The 20,520-nt window shown below is 43.5% G+C and overlaps 2 protein-coding genes and 1 pseudogene across 2 annotated transcripts; 1 reads left to right on the forward strand and 2 right to left on the reverse strand.

The window, feature by feature from the left end:
- The window catches only part of LOC111982338 (tubulin-specific chaperone E-like), a 13,638-nt pseudogene extending 7,590 nt beyond the window's left edge, over window positions 1-6,048 (reverse strand).
- Window positions 6,049-6,287: 239 nt separating this feature from the next.
- LOC139022729 (RNA-binding protein 34-like) lies at window positions 6,288-12,958 on the forward strand. The gene is made up of 6 exons (XM_070433829.1): window positions 6,288-6,436; window positions 9,230-9,407; window positions 9,708-9,826; window positions 9,922-10,135; window positions 10,297-10,356; window positions 10,564-12,958. The coding sequence occupies exons 1-6, from the start codon at window positions 6,411-6,413 to the stop codon at window positions 10,834-10,836; spliced, it is 870 nt and encodes a 289-aa protein (XP_070289930.1). The 5' UTR covers window positions 6,288-6,410; the 3' UTR covers window positions 10,837-12,958.
- On the reverse strand, window positions 12,720-18,300 carry LOC111982439 (mitochondrial import receptor subunit TOM20 homolog). The gene is made up of 5 exons (XM_024014005.2): window positions 18,024-18,300; window positions 16,761-16,807; window positions 16,052-16,133; window positions 15,626-15,768; window positions 12,720-13,605 (listed from the first exon to the last, which is right to left on the reverse strand). Exons 1-5 carry the CDS (start codon window positions 18,145-18,147, stop codon window positions 13,558-13,560), a joined length of 444 nt encoding a protein of 147 aa, XP_023869773.1. The 5' UTR covers window positions 18,148-18,300; the 3' UTR covers window positions 12,720-13,557.
- Window positions 18,301-20,520: the final 2,220 nt, after the last annotated feature.

A 20,520-nucleotide genomic window follows, 5' to 3' on the forward strand; every position in this document is an offset into this window, starting at 1 on the left:
CTGGCTGGTGAAAGAGGAACATGGCATCTGATGTCCAAGGATACCGGCATGTGTCATGGTGCAACTGTGCCAGCTCCTCAGTCTGTGCATCTGTAAACTTGCTCAGAGACAGGACACCATCACCTGTGAAGTTCTGGTTGAAAAGGATACGGAGCCGTCCCCGACAAAGGAGATGAAAAGGGTAATGAGAGAAGACCTTAACTCCTTTTTTTCTATTTTCGCCTAAAATTAGATACCCAAGTCTAACTGCCTGTAGCTAAGGCCCTGAAGCAAGGAGATGCATATTCTTGGTACCATTTGAAAGGAAACACTTTGAAGTTTATGGAAATGTGAAAAGAATGGAGAACACCACAATTGATCTGGTAAAAGATAATACAAAGAAGAAAAAAACATTATTTTGTATTTTTTTTGTACCATCTTTGAAATGCAAGAGAAAGGCCATAATGTATTATTCCAGCCCAGGTGCAATTTCGATGTTGGCCACTAGATGGCAGCATTGTATGTGCAAAGTTTTAGACTGATCCAATGAACCACTGTATTTCTGTTCAAAATGTTGTATCAAGACAGCCTCGTTTATTAATAACTTCATGTTCAAAATTAGACACTCTCCTCAAACAATAGCATGGTATTCTTTCACTGTAATAGCGACTGTAAATTGGACAGTGTAGTTAGATTAACAAGAATGTAAGCTTTCTGCCAATATCAGATATGTCTATGTCCTGGGAAATGTTCTTGTTACTTACAACCTCATGCTAATCGCATTAGCCTACGTTAGCTCAACCGTCCCGTGGAAGGGACACCGATCCCGAAGAAGTTTAACAGATACACAGAGAAGGCAAAGAGAGAGTCATGCACATGGCTTGTTTCGTTGACCCCCGCTTCAAAAGGAGCTTTTTAGATGAGCCTGAGGCTGCAAAAGTTGACACTGACAGCTGTGTCCAGGAGGCCTTGAAGCTGGCAGCTGCACAAGTCAGGGAAGAACCACAAAGCACCAGCAGCACCTCCACCCCCACAGCGGTATCGAAGGGGAAAGGCCTGGCTGGGTTGCTGAGAAAGATCACCTCTCTGCTGCCTTGAGGTAAAGAGGGTCAGATTCCGACCTCCCCAGAAGACAGAGTGAAAGAAGAGATCAAGGTATACCCGTCTCCACCACACCAGTGGATCCTCTTCTGCTGGAATGGGTGGCAGAGGGGCCATGCATCAGAGCTGTCTCACCTTGACAGGGTTGCCAGGCAGCTTTTGTGCATCCCAGCAACCAGCGTGCCATCAGAGGGTATTCAGTGCCAGCGGGCACATTGTCTCCCCTCGCAGATCACTACTTAAACCGGACCAAGTAAATATGCTGACATTTTTACATTTCATTCTCAAGTGAACAAAGATGCATCCGTACAGGATGTTAGGCCAGCAGCACCTTGTTTCTGTATGAAGGAGAGAACGGATTGGAAACACATTGGATGTGTTTACATATGGTTGTATTGTTCTTACATGCACATTGCTTTACTTGTGTTGCTTTAATATGCACATTTGATTTGCTTACTTAAGGTTGTGTTCATATAAACCTGCACGAGGGAAACTTTTACCTCTCATGGCCACATGGTGCCATCTTTAATGTAGTGCTGCTAATTTTATTTGTTGTTTGTTGGTTTTCAATATAAAACTTGGTGAAATTATTTCCGTGTGTGTGTTTCAGTACTTTTTGAACATTTCCAGCACATTTGAACAATACCGTGATAATACTGATAACCGTGATATTTGTCACAATCGTGATATGAAATGTTCATACCGTTTCATCTCCACTCACAGACAATACTCACCTCTGAAATGTTGTCGCCATTAACTGTGAGAATTTTCAGGGCAGGAAACATTGCTGTTTTGCAACCTTCAGAAGACATGAAAAAAATACTAGCATACTCAATGTTGATCTTTCGCTCTTACAGTTTTACACATTGTGAAATTACCCGTCATCAAAACACATATCCATATGCATGTTCGGAAATCTTGTTCAAATATCTCTCCTGATATTGGAAGTCAAGTTGAATTAACATAAAACACAAAAAAAATATAACGTTTTCGAAAAAAGTGTGGATGTAAACTTTACCAGGCAGTGCATCATCAAACCTCAAGGTTGACAAACCAGTCTTCGACATATTCAGATTCTCCAGTCTGAAATTCATGGATGTAAAAGGTTACACTTTATTGTAAATTCCATGATAAATGTTACAAATGATTATTCATTGAAATGCTAATGTTAAGCAAATAACGAAATACTCATTTATTAGGATAATAGTATGTATACAAAGAATGTTTTGTTGATTATTTCTTATGAAAGTAAAGTACTCCCAAGAACTGTCAATGCACAAGTCGAAGCTAATGACAGGGCTATGTCATTTGTCATAAGACGTAGAGAACTGTTATGACAAGTGTCTGTGTTGGTAGGGTTATGCTCGCTCTTACCTCGGTAGTTTGGCAATACTCAGTACGGTTCCATCAACCAAAGGGTTTGTTGAGAGATCCAAAACTGCCAAGGACTGTAAGACATTGTTTGGCCTGCGCGAAAGAGGCGGAAATACAAGTCTGTTCTATATGTTGTTTTAGAAATAAAAAAAACTAAAATTCAGAAGGGATACCCAAAACGGCTAAAACCTTACCTCTGCAGTTCAGTGATGTCATTCTCAGAGACGTAGAGCTCTTCCAGCAGTGGCCACATGGGGGCGCACTCAAGCAGCTAACAGACCAACACCAAAGGGAGAGGGGATAAATGTAAAGAGACTCAGCATATAGATCAGTTCTTCTCATTTCATTAGGCCTTCACATGTTTGCACCAGCTCGTTAATTAACATACCGTGCACTGCAACGTAATTATCTATTACCGTATTAACTGGTACAAAAACACCTTTCAAAATAAAATCATTCTACAAATTTGTATTTTCAGATGGGATCGATCTGAATTAATCCATCATCAATTCCTCACATCCTATCTCCTTGCCTCCTTCTCAACCATATTGGTGGATAAGGTCCAAGGTTCTTTCCCTCCAGCCTTCTTCTCCAATGGGTTTTGAGGATGTAAGCATAGAGGATGAAAGGAATTGAGGAAAGATGCATTGAGAAAGAGACCCATAATGCCTAAGGGAAGGGTACAGGGTGGTGGGTGTCACCACCTGAGGCCACGTGAGGTTACAGTTGGTGAGGGAGAGGACCCTGAGGCAGGGGAAGGCCTGAGGTCGCACCGTAGGGTTGGAGGGCACACGCAGTCTGTTGTGGCTGAGGGGACAGAGGACGAGAGAGAGACACGTCAGTGAGGGGATCAGAGGTTGAGAAAAGTCAGGCACAAAAACACACACACCATTATTCAGTGTGATCTACCTGAGCTGAAGCTCTTTGAGTTCCTTCCATCTGCTCCGTGACGGCGATCACGTCGTCCCAGCAGCACAGGAGGTTCCCACACAGGCCCAACATCAGCACGTCTGACAGGGACCATTAAGGATGCAGTAGTAGCGCACCATCAGCTAAATGTCCAATCAATGCTTCCCCCAAGCTAATTAAATTGGGTGGGTGGACCGTACATTTACGAACAGGACATGGGGGGCTGCGTCCCAAATAACACACACATTCGCTAAAGTGCACTGCTTTTGATCAGAGCCCTAGTCAAAAGTAGTGCACTATATAGGGAAAAGGGGTGCCATTTGGGACACAAACATGGTGTAATGTAGCTACATATCCCAGTAAGTCCAGGTCAGAGAAGTGCACTCAAGTATTATTAACATTAACAATTTTGTGGCCTCCCGAGTGGCGCAGCGGTCTAAGGCGCTGCATCGCAGTTGCTAGCAGTGCCACTAGAGATCCTGGCTCTGTCACAGCAGGCCGCGACCGGGAGACCCATGGGGCGGCGCACAATTGGCCTAGCGTTGTTCGGGTTAGGGGAGCGTTTGGGCGGCAGAGATGTCCTTGTCCCATTGCGCTCTAGCGATTCCAGTGGCGGGCCGGGCGCATGCACGCTGACAGGGTCGCCAGGTGTATGGCGTTTCCTCCGACACGTCTGTGTGGCTGGCTTCTGGGTTAAGCGGGCATTGGTGTTAAGAAGCAGCGCGGCTTGGCTGGGTTGTGTTTCAGAGGACGCATGGCTCTCGACCATCGCCTCTCCCGAGTCTGTACGGGAGTTGCAGCGATGAGACAAGACTGTAACTACCAATTGGATACCACAAAATTTGGGAGAAAAATGGGTTTAAAAATAAATTATTAAAATGAACAAAAATGATAGTTGTATTTTTTTTTTTTGACATGGGCACTTATTTAACTAATTAAAAGCTACTAAATGAAAGGATACGGGGAGTGGTGTTTTGGATTTCGTTTGCAGGGCCCGGGCTGGAAACCTCGCGCAACATCGGTGAGGTTTTCCACCCTGCGGAGAAGCACAGATGACAACGACGCTTGTCACTGAATAAGTACAGATGACTGCACATCAGAAGTGCAAACTCTGTTGGAGAGTGGTGCAGTTCAACAGTCCCAATTAAAGTGCATTAGCCTACTTTTTATAACATTCTTAACTTAATATTTATTTATTTAACCAGGGAATACCCTTTAGGTTAGAAACTGCTTTTTGGGACCTGATACTGGCATCCTCTGGTATAGGTGGCATGCTTTAACAATATTCCTTAACTATTGCAAACAGTACATACGGAGTTGACTGTTCAAATAAGCCCACTTTGGGACAGATTCCCTAAATCAGATTAAGCCTAGTCCTGGACTAGAATGCCCTCTCACTCTCGGTCTCCAAAGCCTTGTTGTCCCCTTATTTCTGTTTCTCCGAGATGGTCTCCGTTCTCGTGGAGATCTGGATCTCCTCTCCCCAAGACCTGCTGGACCTCCATCTCGTAACGCCGCCTGATGGCCGTCAGGTAGTCCACCCCGAAGCTGGCCTTCTTGGGCCGGACGAAAGAGCCTCCCTTCGGGTGCCTTTGGTGGGGTGGAGGGGGGAGAGAACCTTGGTCTGAGAGCAGCAAAAACACATAACGGCCACATTCCAAACCAAAACAAATGTCTGTTTCCTTTTTTGAGGGTGGAGACTTCATTTTTGCCAGAATTTCAATTTCTAACACGTATGAACACAGAAATTAAATCACACAGCTGACCAAATTACAGAAGATTTTACTTATGGGTTAACAGTAATTAGGATGACACCTATGTCATGCTGCCATCATGGAGATACTAGATATAGTTTACTTCACCTGCACGTGAAGTAGTGGCCACCTTCATGGCTTCCATTGTGTTTGCCTCGATCAGGGTTGTCCCACTCCACACCAAGCCACAACCCTAAGCACAGAGGAATTGAATAAGTAACATTACTTGGTTATAGTGCAGACCAAGAATACTTGTACATTTCTCTCAAACAGTGCTGCCACACACACTGTGGATAACTCTTGTTATTTTGCCTATTATATCGATATCCCAAGCCGTCTGTAGCTAGTTAGCTTACCCGCAGTTGGTGGTACAGTGCCAACAAACCGCACCGTGCCACGCTCCCCGCCACACGTCTGCCCACTGCGTCTGATTGAAGGCACTCGTCCATGGTGGTGGCTTGTGTCTGGCCAGGGACTCTCATTGAACTCACTGAATCTATAACGTTGGGTATAAGTCGACCTATATATGTGCAATGAAAAAGAATGAGCAGGTAAAGCCTTCGGTACTTACTTGCTGTACTTTGACAGTGCTATTTAAGAAAGCATTAGGTAATAACGTTAACTAGCTAAAATACTTGCTGTCATGTCAACTCCCAAGAAACTGCAATGTCGTTTGGCTTTATTTGATTGGCTACTACAAACATCTTCACTGCCAATGAAACACGAGGACCACGTGTCCACAGAATGGATATAATGTTATTTCCAAATATGTGTTTGAAAGTTACCTTAATCAGAGAGTTTGTCATATTTCGCAGCAGCATAAATAATCACAGCTCACAAACGCCGATAGGAAGTAACTGAATATGATGATGCACACGTTTGCCGTACAAGTTTGATAGATTATTAATGATTAAGTTACCGGCAATAAACGTTATTTTAGTGTCATTGTTTAAATAGCCATCATCGTTATAGTCGGGTAACAATCAATGCATCTATATTTAGATCACTGGATGAAAGCCCACCCATATGTAACAGCTAGGGACATTTACAATTGCGTTGTGCATGGTAGGACATAATTAGGTGAAGGACAGGTCTTCATGGAGTAAAACGTGAGTAAATAGCTACATTTCTTTTTGGCATCAACACATAGTTCTAATGAGATGTGTTCATTATAACTTCCCGTGCAAATTATTTGATTAATTATTTCCATGATAAAAATCACGTTTTTATAAGATTGTCTCATCATTCAAACCAGCTGGAATCAACCATCGAGAACATTGAAGTGAACTGACCATGAAAAATACACTTTCTGGAGAGAGGTTAGTCGCAATTCCACGAGTATCCTCATGTATCTAACATTAAGAATTATGTTCAATTTGTACATTGTTGGAAATACAAGGTAGTTCGGGAAACACACACTGTATTAAATTGAACTTTTTTTTACGCAACATGTAAAGTGTTGGTCCAATGTTTCATGAGCTGAAATAAAAGATCCCAGAAATGTTCCATATGCACAAATTTATTTCTCTCAAATACTGTGCACAAATTTGTTTACATCCCTGTTAGTGAGCATTTCTCCTTTGCCAAAATAATCCATCCACCTGACAAGTGTGGCATATCAAGATGATCATTACACAGAAGTATGTGGCAGGGTCAACAGACAATCATTGACTACAAAAGGAAAACCAGCCACTTCGCAGACACAGACGTCTTGCTTCCCGGCAAGCTAAACACCTTCGCCCGCTTTGAGGATAACACAGTGCCACCGACGTGGCCCACACCAAGGACTACGGGCTCTCCTTCTCTGTGGCCAACGTGAGTAAGACATTTAAGCGTGTTAACCTCCGCAAGGCTGCCAGCCCATATGCTGATCCTCAACACAGGGGACCCACAAGGGTGCGTGCCCAGCCCCCTCCTGTACTCCCTGTTCACCCATGACTACGCACACCTCCAACTCAATCATCAAGTTAGCAGACAACACAACATTTGTAGGCCTGATTACCAACAATGATGAGACAGCCTACAGGGAGGAAGTGAGGGCCTTGGGAGAGGTGCAGGAAAATAACCTCTCACTCAACGTCAACAAAACAAAGGAGATGATCGTGGACTTCAGGAAACAGCAGAGGGAGCATGCCCCTATCAACATCAACGGAAAGTTGGAAAGCTTCAAGTTCCTTGACCTACACATCACTGACGATCTGAAATGGTCCACACAGACAGTGTGGTGAAGAAGGCGCAACAGCTCCTCATCAACCTCAGGAGGCTGAAGAAATGTTGCTTGGCCCCTAAAACGTTTACAGATGCACAATTGAGAGCATCCTGTCGGGCTGTATCACCACCTGGTACGGCAACTGCACCGCCCGCAACTGCAGGTCTCGCCAGAGGGTGCTGTAGTCTGCCCAACGCATCACCGGGGGCAAACTACCTGCCCCCCAGGACACCTACAGCACCCAATGTCACAGGAAGGCCAGAAAGATCATCAAGGACATAAACCACCCGAGCCACAGCCTGTTCACGCCGCTATCATCCAGAAGGCGAGGTCAGTACAGGTGCATCAAAGCTGGGACCGAGAGACTGAAAACATCTCTCTCAAGGCCATCAGACTGTTAAATAGTCATTACTAGCCGTCTTCCACCCGGTTACGCAACCCTGCTCCTTAGAGGCTGCTGCCCTATATACATGGACTTGGAATCACTGGCCACTTTAGTAATGGAACACTAGTCACTTTAATAATGTTTACGTACTGCTTTAATCATCTCATATGTATATACTGTATGAGCCACTGACATTGCTCAATCTAATTTATATATTTCTTAATTCCATTCTTTTTTAGATGTGTATATTGACGTGAATTGTTATACTACTGCACTGTTGGAGCTAGGAACACAAGCATTTTGCTACACCCGCAATAACATCCTGCTAAATATGTGTATGTGACCAATAATATTTGATTTGACACAGGTGCATCTTGTGCTGGGGACAAAAGGCCACTAAAATGTGCAGATATGCTACAACACAATGCCACAGATGTCTCAAGTTGAGGGAGCCTGCAATTGGCATGCTGACTGCAGGAATATCCAGAGCTGTTGCCAGAGAATTGAATGTTAATTTCTCTACCATAAGTCGCCTTCAACGTCGTTTTACAGAATTTGGCAGCACATCCAACCGGCCTCACGACCGCAGACCACGTGTATGGCATCGTTTGGGAGAGCAGTTTGCTGATGTCAACATTGTGAACAGAGTGCCCCAAGGTGGCGGTGGGGTTATGGTATGGCCAAGCATAAATTACAGACAACGAACACAATTGAATTTTATCGATGGCAATTTGAATGCACAGCGATACCATGACGAGAGGCCAATTGTCGTGACATTCATCCGCCGCCAACACCATGTTTCAGCATGATAATGCACAGCACCATGTCGCAAGGCTCTGTACACAATTCCTGGAAGCTGAAAATGTCTCTGTTCTTCCATGGCCTGATACTCACCAGACATGTCACCCATTGAGCACGTTTGGGATGCTCTGGATCTACATGTACGACAGCGTGTTCCAGGTCTCACCATATTTAGCAACTTTGCACAGCCATTTTAAGAGGAGTGGGACAACATTCCACAGACCACAATTAACAGCCTAATCAACTCTATTCGAAGGAGATGTGTTGTGTTACATCAGGCAGACTGGTATTCTGATCAACTCCCCTATCTGTGACCAACAGATGCATATCTGTATTCAATTGTGAAGTCCGTAGAGTAGGGCCTAATTTATTTATTTCAATTGACTGATATCATTACATGAACTAACGCAGTAAAATCGTTAATTGTTTCATGTTGCGTTTATATATTTTTGTTCAGTAAATTGCTTCCGTTTGTTCGCAACCAATGAGGTTGGCAGCTCATTGACACTGGATAGCCTACCTTGTGTGTGTTACCTCTGGATGTCCAGGAAATGCTTATGAAGACATCACAAGGGCAGCAAGCTGTCTTTGTAGCAATACATATTACACGTACCCTTGGCATTCATGCACATCTAGCTACCCAACACAACTGTGGTAGTGAACAAACTGCTGCTGTATCTAAGTCTAACCATGTTCTTTTTTTTTTTTTTRCCTTAGTGAGGAGGGGCCATCTGTGGACAAACAGTCCATGGACTATGTAGTGGGATCAGTGTCAGGCAGCTTGTTTCCAATGGAGTCCGCATCCAGCTCCGGGTCGTTATCGGCATTGTTCCAAGCTGCACCAGCAGTTGACACTCTGTTCTTTGTTCCTGCTCCCAAGGCCATAAGTCCCAAGGCAAGGACGCACAGCTCGGGTCTTTTAATGCTGCTGCCCAGCTGACTTTTTTTTGTTTTCCAGGAAAACCAAGGCCATATTCAGTAGAGAAAAGGTTCTGAAATAATGTGAAACGGAGTTCCTACCTGCCCACTAAGAAACACATATTTTAGCTTTCCTTTCCAAAATGATGGGGAGGTATTACCTGGAAAACCAACAGAACTAGAGAGCCTGAGGGCCTGAGTCATGTACCCTTGCTAGAATCTTCTGTATTTGCCAACTGAGTGAAATTACGTTTATTTATTTTTATTCCATTCATAGCCTGAACTGAGGAGCGTGGAGTTGAAGGAAGGCACGGTCACAAAAGTCTCGAACAACCAGAAACAAACAAAGAAAGCCGCAAAGGACAAATCAGCTGCAGACCTAAGTCTAGAAAACAGGTGAGCGATTAAAAATTAAACAATGTGTGACATGCAAAAGAATATGCTGCAAGAGATGTAGATTGATAGATAAAAGCTTTCTCTGTCGCTTTCAGAGAAAGTGCATTACAAAATGCTTACAAAGCTGAACAGGTCCCAAAGATGCCCAAGAAGACTAAAAGGAAAGCTGTTGAGATGGGAGAAGGGAGTGCGAAAGAGGAGGAGAGGCAGACAAAAAAACAGAGGACTGGATCCCAAATTGCAGAGGCGAGGGTAAAGCAGAAACGAACAGTGTTTGTCGGCAACCTTCCTGCCAGCTGCACAAAGAAGGTAACAGCAGCACCAGTTCTAGTTGTGTTATAAGCGGTGAACATAACCTCATTTAGGAAAGTAGACCTGGGATCAAATAGCATTTGAAATCAAAGCAAATAAATGGTGATCAAGTGAAAATACAAATATGCCGTATCTTGTTTCTGTGTTTGGTTTTTCAGACACTACAGCTCGTCTTCAAGGATCAGGGAGCCAGTGAAAGCATTCGATTTCGATCAGTGGTAAGTACTCCATTCACTGTATTAGATTCATCTCACACCCATCATCAGACAATGTGAGTGCTCATTTTGAGTGAGTTAGATGATGTAAGTAAGACTTTCAGGTCAACGGCCACAGGGCCAGACGGATTACCAGGATGTGTACTCCGAGCATGCGCTGACCAACTGGCAAGTGTCTTCACTAACATTTTCAACCTCTCCCTGTCTAAGTCTGTAATACCAACATGTTTCAAGCAGACCACCATAGCCCCTGTGCCCAAGAACATTAAGGTAATCTGCCTAAATGACTACGGACCCGTAGCACTCACATCCGTAGCCATGAACTGCTTTGAAAGGCTGGTCATGGCTCACATCAACACCATTATCCCAGAAACCCTAGACCCACTCCAATTTGCATACCACACCAACAGATTCACAGATGATGCAATCACTATTGCACTCCACACTGCCCTCTCACACCTGGACAAAAGGAACATTATGTGAAAATGCTGTTCATGGACTACATCTCAGCTTTCAACACCATAGTGCCCACAAAGCTCATCACTAAGAACAGGACCCTGGGACTGAACACCTCCCTCTGCAACTGGATCCTGGACTTCCTGACGGGCCGCCCCCAGGTGGTAAGGGTAGGTAACAACACATCCGCAACGCTGATCCTCAACACGGGGGCCCCTCCTGTACTTGTGCTTAGGCCCCTCTTGTACTTGATTGTACATGTCAGTGGGGCTATATCATGAGATGGTGTGTAAGCGTTCCTGTCGTAACATCCATGCCTACCCACATTTCCAGTTGAAACAGTTTTTTTTTTTTAGGTTGGGGCTATCCCACCCAATGTATCTAAATATTAACATGTAAAGTTGAAGTCGGAAGTTTACATACACTTAGGTTGGTTGGAGTCATTAACTGGTTTTTCAACCACTTCACAAATTTCTTGTTAAACTATAGTTTTGGCAAGTCGGTTAGGACATCTACTTTGTGCATGACACAAGTAATCTTTCCAAAAATTGTTTAGACAGATTATTTCACTGTATCACAATTCCAGTGGGTCTGAAGTTTACATACACTAAGTTGACTGTGCCTTTAAACAGCTTGGAACATTTCAGAAAATTATGTCATGGCTTTAGAAGCTTCTGATAGGCTACTTGACATCATTTGAGTCAATTGGAGGTGTACCTGTGGATGTATTTCAAGGCCTACTTTCAAACTCAGTGCCTCTTTGCTTGACATCATGGGAAAATGAAAAGAAATCAGCCAAGACCTCAGGAAAAAAAATTGTAGACCTTCACAAGTTTGGTTCATCCTTGGGAGCAATTTCCAAATGCCTAAAGGTACCACGTTCATCTGTACAAACAATAGTACGCAAGTATAAACACCATGGGAACACGCAGCCGTTATACCGCTCAGGAAGGTGACATGTTCTGTCTCCTAGAGATGAACGTACTTTGGTGTGAAAGGCCCCTCAGCAAGGAAGAAGCCACTTCTCCAAAACCGCCATTAAAAAAAGCCAGACTACAGTTTGCAACTGCACATGGGGCCATAATGACCATCGTTATGTTTGGAGCAAAAAGGGGGAAACTTGCAAGCCAAAGAACACCATCCCAACCGTGAAGCATGGGGGTGGCAGCATCATGCTGTGGGGGTGCATTGCTGCAGGAGGGACTGGTGCACTTCACAAAATAGATGGCTTCATGAGGAAGGAAAATGTGGATATATTGAAGCAACATCTTAAGACATCAGTCAGGAGGTTAAAGCTTGGTCGCAAATGGGTCTTCCAAATGGACAACTTTGGAAGCATACTTCCAAAGTTGTGGCAAAATGGCTTAAGGACAACAAAGTCAAGGTATTGGAGTGGCCATCACAAAGCCCTGACCTCATTCCTATAATATATTTGTCGGCAGAACTGAAAAAGCATGTGCAAGCAAGGACTCCTACAAACTTGACTCAGTTACACCAGCTCTGTCAGGAGGAATGGGCCAAAATTCACAAAACTTATTGTGGGAAGCTTGTGAAAGGCTACCTGTAACATTTGACCCAAGTTAAACAATTTAAAAGGCAATGCTACACTCAATTAGTATTTGGTATATAAGCTTCTGACCCACTGGGAATGTGATGAAAGAAATCAAAGCTGAAATAAACATCTGACATTTCACATTCTTAAAATAAAGTGATCCTAAATAAGACAGGGAATTTTTACTAGGATTAAATGTCAGGAATTGTGAAAAACTGAGTTCAAATGCATTTGGCTAAGGTATGTAAACTTCCGACTTCAACTGTACGTCTATGGTCCCACCTAATGGTAGGGAAAACATGAATGAACTATTCTGGACATTAATACCCGAGAGACTAAATAAACTTTTAGAAGCAAGTGTCATTTACCTTTTTATTTCGATTTCTTACAAAGAGGAACAACCTCTTAATGACCGAACAGAACATTCAATCACTTTCGAAAGTATCTCCACGTCGGACTGAAATCAAAACAATAACTTAAATACAATGAAGCAACAACATTGAGACAGTCTTTCAATTTCCTTGTTCCTTACATGTGATCTAAGAAGTTTGTAGAAAGGTTTTAATACAGGGGCTATATGTATCAAGTAGGAATGCTTTTTTAGGATCCATTTTAAATCACAATGAATAAGAATGCATGGGCAGGGGGGGACCTGATCCTAGATCAGCACTCCTACTCCAGATGCTTAATACATATGGTCCCAGAGCTGTGTAAACGTGGAAGTGGTTGCAGGGATGATATTGTAAATGCTTTGCTACACCTTCCAGAGACCGACCATTAAGAGAAGCAAAACAATGTATTTTTCTAACTGCATATGAATCCAATAAAAATGCTGTCCGATAGGCATTTTTGATTGGTTGCTGCAAATCACGATATGGTAATTTGATGCGACCAATAGTAACACACGTGTGGGGGACGGGTTCATGTTTCTTTCATTTGGACAGAAGCGAAAGAATGTTCAATACCCTTCAAAAAGCGAGTAAAAAAAAGTTAACCTCTTCTCCTGACTTGTCTAGAAAATTGGTTATAGGAGCACCGGGATTAACTTTCCCCTAGGTACCGATCTAGGATCAGCTTCCCCTCCCCCAATCCTAACCTTAACCATTAGTGGGGGAAATACAGAACTGACCCAAGATCAGCATCTAGGGGCACTCCGTTATAGGAGGGTTCCGAGGGGAAATCTCCAGCGACGATCCTCATTCTAAGTCCTCTTCATTCAAGCTACCTTGTGAGCTCACAATACGCTGCAGGAAAGAGGGAAATAACGTCAAATTCTAAAGCCATAAACATGCAAAAAGTGTCCAGTTTCCTCTTCGTTGTTGATCTCGGACCATAATCATAAAAAGAGTCTCAGAGTAGAAGTGCTGATCTAGGATCAGGGCCCATATTCAAAAAGCATCTTCTCCTACTCAGATGTATTATGAATACGGGGTCAGGTCCCCTCTGTCCATGTTCTTACTCAAGGTAAAAACTGACCCTAAAATCAGCACTCCTACTCTATGGTTGAGACATGCAGCCCCTGAAAGGACTGAAGATGGTTAAACAGTGTGGTGGGGTGCCTTTCATTTTGTTAGAAAGACCATCATAATTCAAACAAGGTTTGATAGGTAAAAGCAGTATGCTGGATCTGTACTTATATAATATATATATATATATAAGCATTTCGCTACACCCACAATAACATCTGTTAAACACGTGACCAAAACAAATTGATTTGAATCAGATTGTACTTCTGTCTAGCATATAATACAACTGGTTTTAGGGCTGGGCGATATCTAATTCATCAAAATGTGTTTTTGCTAAATGTTCAGATGCCTGTATCGCAGGAATCTACGTTTTTGTAATTTTTATGAGCTTGTATCTTTTTGGTCTCATCTCCTTCGCTCCTTGTGCACCTTCCCACTAGCACACAGACACCAAGCCCCTCACAACAGCAAAGATGAAAGAAACTGCTTGTTGTCACAGAGGAAGTTAAACTTCGCTATTTGCAGCATTTGAGGTTTGGTCCAACAGAACCAGTCGTAGGAACACCGAAATGCGTAGACACTTTTACTGAAATAGACGAGAACTTAACCTTTCTAATGATATCCGTTTTGTGTGTCAACTCTCAAAATGTAGTACAGAGCAGACCCTACTAAAACGAGTATCAATGAATATGATGGTGGGAAAATCATGCTCAGTCTGTCACGCGCGGTACCGCTAGCAACATTTTAGCCACAGACTTGTGCTGGCTGTCTAGTCTGTGTTTTTATAAATGGGCAATGAGCATAAAAACACATTTACATTAGGAATTGGCAACTCATTCTCATTCTGAGAAATAAGCATCGGTTTATCCAGGTAGGCCACTTGATTTCGATATCTAAATAAGTTCCAACTGTTCTACCTTGTTAGCTAGCAAATAGATTCAAGTTGGTTAGACTTGAAATAAACATTAGCTGGCTACTCACTATCACGTGGGTTTGTGCTTGAGTGATTTTACGAGACCCGTGTTAAATTTTCTATTATGCCTGCTACAAGAAGAAGTTGGTGCATGGTTCTGGTTAAATTTGTAAAAAATAAATAGATGCAATTTCATAGACAGACATGAAAGCCAGATCAATGTTTTTTTTTTTTTAAGCAGGTTAAACTATTAATCAAATAATTAAATTATTAGTCAGACTTATGGTTGTGGAAGGATCATATTTAGCTTAGTTATAATTTCACAAGCCCTGAATTCAGTTAGATTATTGCTGACTGTTTGAAATGAGGTGTATTGACCTTTAACTTTGCAACAAAGCTTAGGGAAAATGTTTAAAAATAAAATCAAGGTATATTGTGACTCACCAATGTTTAGAAATAAAGATAGAATTTTTAGGCCATATTGGCCAGCCCTAGTTGGTTTCCCCGCTTTCTTGCTTGAATACACTTACTGTAAATTGCTCTGAATAGAAGCGTACCTGCTGCAGACGCGGGCACAAAAAATTTAGTTAGTCAAAAACTATCTGTAGCAGACTGTGTTGCACACACATTGTGGCAATGGTTATAGCACAGCGCAACATCACTTTTCAGTACCTGCAACTGCAAATGACCCTGAAATGTATGAGAGGCACTATACCTGGCTGGTGGTTAGTGTTGGGGTTGTTACACAAGCTCAATTTTGAATAGGATTGCAGTTCTGACTACATATTAGATACATTAGCTTCCTTGCTTGTATGCACTTACTGTAAGCAGCCCAGGGGTAGGAGTGTCTGCTAAATGACCTTGAAGTGGAGAAAAGAACTGTACCTGGCTGATGGTGGGCAGTTTGGTGAGTAGCATCTGGAAGACTGGTGGCGGGAGAGTCTGCTGCAGCACCTGGAGAAGCTGCTGGGGCTGGCCGCACACGGCGATGGCGTTGGTCAGGTGCTCGATGCCGTTCTCGTAGTCTCCTATACCGGAAGACCGAGCGCAAAGAGGTTTAGATTGACAAAACGAGCAGTACATTATATGGAGAACAGTGTCGTTACTCTGGTCAAAAGTACATTAGGTCGTGCATTATGGGGCACAAGGTGTCATTGCACTGGTCGAAAGTAGTGGGGGAGGATGTCAATCGCTTTGGTCCAAAGTAGTACACTATATGGGGAATAGGGGGTCATCGCTTGGTAAAAAGTGCACTAGCAGGCCTATATGGGGAATAGAGTGTCACACACAGCCTAAGTGATGTCAATTTACCTTGAGCCAACAGCTCCTCTCCCAGCTGAATCTCCTCCAGGAAAAACTTCTGGACCGCCTCAGCATCCTTCAGGTCTGGGAGCTGCAAGAGTTCCACAACACACACTTTTCATTGGTCAAGAAATAACTCAAACATAGACGGGTGGAAAAGCTGTTGTCGATGGCCGATGCTCCAGGAAGAATAAAATGCCTGTTCACACGAGTCAGGGCAATCCGCTGAGGTTTGCCAGTTCGTCAGGTGTAAGGTAAGAGTTCAATTTAAGTGAACTCTTAGCGCACCGCCTAGCTCAGCAGTTCTTGCTGGGTTTGCACTTCCTCCATTGGAAAACAATGGCTTGTTCGCCACAGAACCGTTCTTGTACGAGTCAAGTATATGGGCCTTAAGTAACACATTTTGGAGGGAAGAGTGTAGTCAAGTAGGTCTGTTTCCATTGGGGAGCTATACAGTTGTTGTGTTGACTGACATTCGGTACCACGGACAGACAAAAGGTTTAGGAAATGCACTAATTCCAGTCTCAAATCAGTCATACCCAGCCATCACCTTGCCGTGTTCCAATACATGCCAGTGAAGATATCCTGTTTATTCCACTTGAGGTCATTGGAGATTATTTTCCACAAGGTATCATCTGAAGTGTACTAGACATTACTTCTTTAGACGTGTGTTCATTGAGGAAGAATTGAAATAGTACCTTGAGGGGATTTTACTCACCTTTGACAGTCCTGTCCCCGGTTTTGCAGATGCCTGATTTCTCCTCCCTTGGGCAGAGGTAAACACAATCACTGTTAATATAAATAGCTTTGGGGATTGCTCCTGTTTGTACTTAGACAACTTAAGTTTCTCAGGCAATGCTACAATGCAAGACTATGATTAGGAACAGTAAGGAAGTCCCATTAACATCCTAAATTGACACCCTGAAGTACAACTTCGGCTTTGAACAAAGCTCCAAAATAATCCACAACCCTTCTGATATCCCTTGATAAAGTGGTTTACCCGGGTCAGAATCAGGAAATATTTAAGTGTAGCTGCTAAGTAGCAAGTCACAACTAGTGATTAATGACAAAAAGGCTAACAGAGGAAAATGGCTCATTCAATTGCAGTAAAGCCGGTGTATAAAGCATTGTGGCCAGCTGACAGCCAAAATCCATCTTTCATACTGTAGTCCAGCTACAATTGTAGTCTAGTTAATGTGGGACTGGAATGTGATCTGTATAGGATTTTTATTGTGACATGCATTCATATGTGTATTCTAATTGGCTCCTGTATTAGAGTGAGGGATTCTGGGTTGAAGACGAGGCAGAACTGCCATTATGTAGTGTGTGGAGGTGTATTTATTTGATAACCCCTTATGAGTTATGCAGTCGCATCATTAAAGTTTGCAGTCTAACGCTCTGAAGGCGCATTATCAGCTTCTTCATACCGACAACCCACGGCCTTACATGAGTAGTAGGCCTGGATAGAGTAACACCAGGGATATCCAGGTTGCTTTTAATCCTGCTTGGCAAACTCTATGTCTGATATGGCTAGTAGCCTAGAATGGTTGGTTTAGGTTACATAGCAGTTCAAAACACACCATCAATGAATGAATCAGGGTAGGTGCAGCTTTCCATGTCTGAATTCAACTAACAGAACGCTTGTTGTGAGTGAGTAGGAAGTACATTAATACATGATAAAAGAGGTAGTTAGCTGAGAAACGCTCAACTCTATATAAGAGAACAGAGTTGAGCGTTCCTATGCTAGGAGCTAGCTAGGTTAGCACTGGCTAGTTAAGTGCAGGACTTTTGGGGTTTGCAGTGCACTGACAATTAATGAATCAGATCTAATGCACAAACCATTAACGTTACCATTAAAGCTTCTATACTTCGCCAATTGGGAATAGTTAAACGAGTTCGGCCTGGCTCGGGCATTTTGTTGCACCTCAGGTCTCCCAAACAGAGACCGGAGTGGGGTGTACAGGACGCGGACAACACTCACGTTCTCGCAGCCTGTTCTTGAAGTTGGGGTCACTCCGTCTTTTCCTGTCGAAGTAGATGCAGTAGCCGACGAACAGAGCCCCGCAAACACCGGCGGCTATCGTGCTCGATTTACCGCCCATCATCACTTCCGAAATGGTTGATATTTCTATGTTAACAAAGATAATATTTCAATTTTGGCTTATATCAAAGATGGTACATGACCTCACACAGGCGCAAGTTCGCAGCAAAAAGGACCAGTAGGACCACTGACTAATTTGACAGCTAGGGTGTCCGCATTGAACGCCTGATAGAAAATAAGACACCTTTAATTCCCAATCACATGATATCTCCGATAGCGTATGCATTTGATTGAATATAAAGTGTTGGATGTTGTTGAACCCAGCTGGGGGTGGAAAATGTGTTAGGATTTCTTCAAATCAATTTAAGTAGTAGTCTGTCGCATTGAAATGTAAGTGCCACAAGGGTGCAGTAGCAATTCATCAAAAAAAAGAAGCAGCAGGCTAGTGATCACATTTGATACAATTAAACAGTATTTTCTCCAGAGTAACAAAAATAGAAACAATTTAACTACAACTCTAGGTATTTTAACTAATCTGGGGTAGACTACACAGCAGCAAACAATGGCCAAGTGAAATATTGAACAGTAGGCTACATGGTGTGGCACAATCATTTAGACTAGCAAGAAAACATGTACAATTTTGCTTTCGCTATGACCAATTCATTTACGAAAAATGATGCCAGTTGCTCTGAGCCTTGCTCCTATGCCTCTCTGGCCTTAGTTGGCACTTTTCATCTCCCAGATGATAGCTAATCCCTAGAAGTGCCGCTCAACAGAACAGATGGTCAGCTGCATTACATGTGCAAGGCCAGGCTGCTGCAAAAATATACCACCTTGACTATTAGGCTTCTGAGGGCACATGCTCAGACCTGCATTAATACAAACCATCAGGCATGCACATCCTTGCATGGATTACATCATCGCCATACTGTGTCTGGTATGACGTGCACCTTTGCCTTTAAATGGCAACCGAGTCATTCTGCACCCTTGCACCATTTCTGTGGCCGGTTGTTGTGGTTACAGTTTATTAAAGGGATAACTGAACCTTAGAGATTGGCGTCATGTGCTTTTGGGGGGGGGTTCCAGTTAAGCTGTGGGTGTGTGCTTGTGTGCGTGCATGTGTTTGTGTGTTTGAACAAGTGTGTGTACACCTTCATACCTTTATGTATGTCTCTATGTGTGTGTGTATGTGAGCATGCATTGCATGTGTACTTCTTCATACTTACGTGTGTGTGTGTGTGTGTGTATGTGTGTGTGTGTGTGTGCATGTATCAGTGGAGGCTGCTGAGGGGAGGATGATTCATAATAATGGCCGGAATGGAGTGAGCCGTCCTTCCCTCAGCAGCCTCCGCTGGCATGTATGTGTATGTGCGTGCATGTGTACACTTGTCTGTGGACAATTTACATGGCAGGAGGATTATCCGTCAGCCCTGTCGTCTCTCTCGCCAGCGGCTTAGCAGCCCGCACCTGGCATGCAGCTGGCTGAGGGTTGGCGAAGAATTCGCCCCTCAGGGACATCTAGCTCCGCCGGTGCCCGGGCATGACGCGAGGCGGCTCAGCCAGAGGCTCGTCGTCTCACGGCGGTGGGTTATTATTACCATTACTCAATCGTTCCTGGAAGCTGCTTTGGAAGCCCTACTGTATGTGATCCCAGTGCGTGTGTGTTCGGAGCTCCCCTAATCCATGCTGTCATCCCGGGCCACATTATACATGTCTGTATCAATTCCCTAGGAAACAAGTACTCTTGTCATTTGCTGGGACTCAGGCAGATCTCATGTCCTTATGTCGATGTGGGTTGGAGGTTTGGATAGAAAGACCACGACACACGCACCAGAGACTGTTTAGGGATGTTGTACAAATAATGGTTGTTGCAAAACTATCTTTCAATCAGATAGGAGAATTATGTAAGACTTTAGGGTTTATAAAGAGAACCAACCAATGGGGAGGCTTTACCGACTGATTCCTACATCTCTCTTAAAACCATTTATATGGGTATAACTTGTACTGTTCTCCTGGGTGTGCTAAGGTTGGCAATAAGACAGGAGACACCCTGCAGTTGCTTATTGTGCAGTATACGAGCCACACTGTCTACCTTTATTGACTGTGCACATAGCACTATTAAAATAATTAAGCATGCTCCATAAAGGCTAGGTAATTAGCATGCTTGGGCTCATAATCCAATCAGTGTGCATGATGCTGCACGGTGAGCTCATCGCTATATGACATTCACACCCATGCTGACTCTGCACATTTACTGTAAAACCTGGCACGGCGACTTGCGTCTGTGAGTGCAAAAGCAATTATCTTCTCCTGCCCTGTCATCTTCCTTGGAATGGTGCTCCTACTCCTCTGTTGCCATGGTTACCAGAGAGGTAACTATGGCAACACTGTTGGTATTCCCCAAAGCGGTGGAGAGAGATAAGTTAGAGGGGGGGGG

The sequence above is a fragment of the Salvelinus sp. IW2-2015 genome, linkage group LG21 (assembly GCF_002910315.2).
Source record: "Salvelinus sp. IW2-2015 linkage group LG21, ASM291031v2, whole genome shotgun sequence".
NCBI classification, from domain to species: domain Eukaryota; kingdom Metazoa; phylum Chordata; class Actinopteri; order Salmoniformes; family Salmonidae; genus Salvelinus; species Salvelinus sp. IW2-2015.

Excerpts from the sequence above, each read along its gene's own strand:
- LOC111982439 (XM_024014005.2), bottom strand. The coding sequence starts at position 18,147 with ATGATGGGCGGTAAATCGAGCACGATAGCCGCCGGTGTTTGCGGGGCT. Across the intron at positions 16,134-16,760 it reads CGGGGACAGGACTGTCAAAG|CTCCCAGACCTGAAGGATGC; the intron begins GTGAGTAAAATC and ends GAACTCTTGCAG. Across the intron at positions 15,769-16,051 it reads AGAGGAGCTGTTGGCTCAAG|GAGACTACGAGAACGGCATC; the intron begins GTAAATTGACAT and ends CTTCCGGTATAG.
- LOC139022729 (XM_070433829.1), top strand. The coding sequence starts at position 6,411 with ATGAAAAATACACTTTCTGGAGAGAG. Across the intron at positions 9,827-9,921 it reads GACCTAAGTCTAGAAAACAG|AGAAAGTGCATTACAAAATG; the intron begins GTGAGCGATTAA and ends TGTCGCTTTCAG. Across the intron at positions 10,357-10,563 it reads GCATTCGATTTCGATCAGTG|TCTGTAATACCAACATGTTT; the intron begins GTAAGTACTCCA and ends TCCCTGTCTAAG.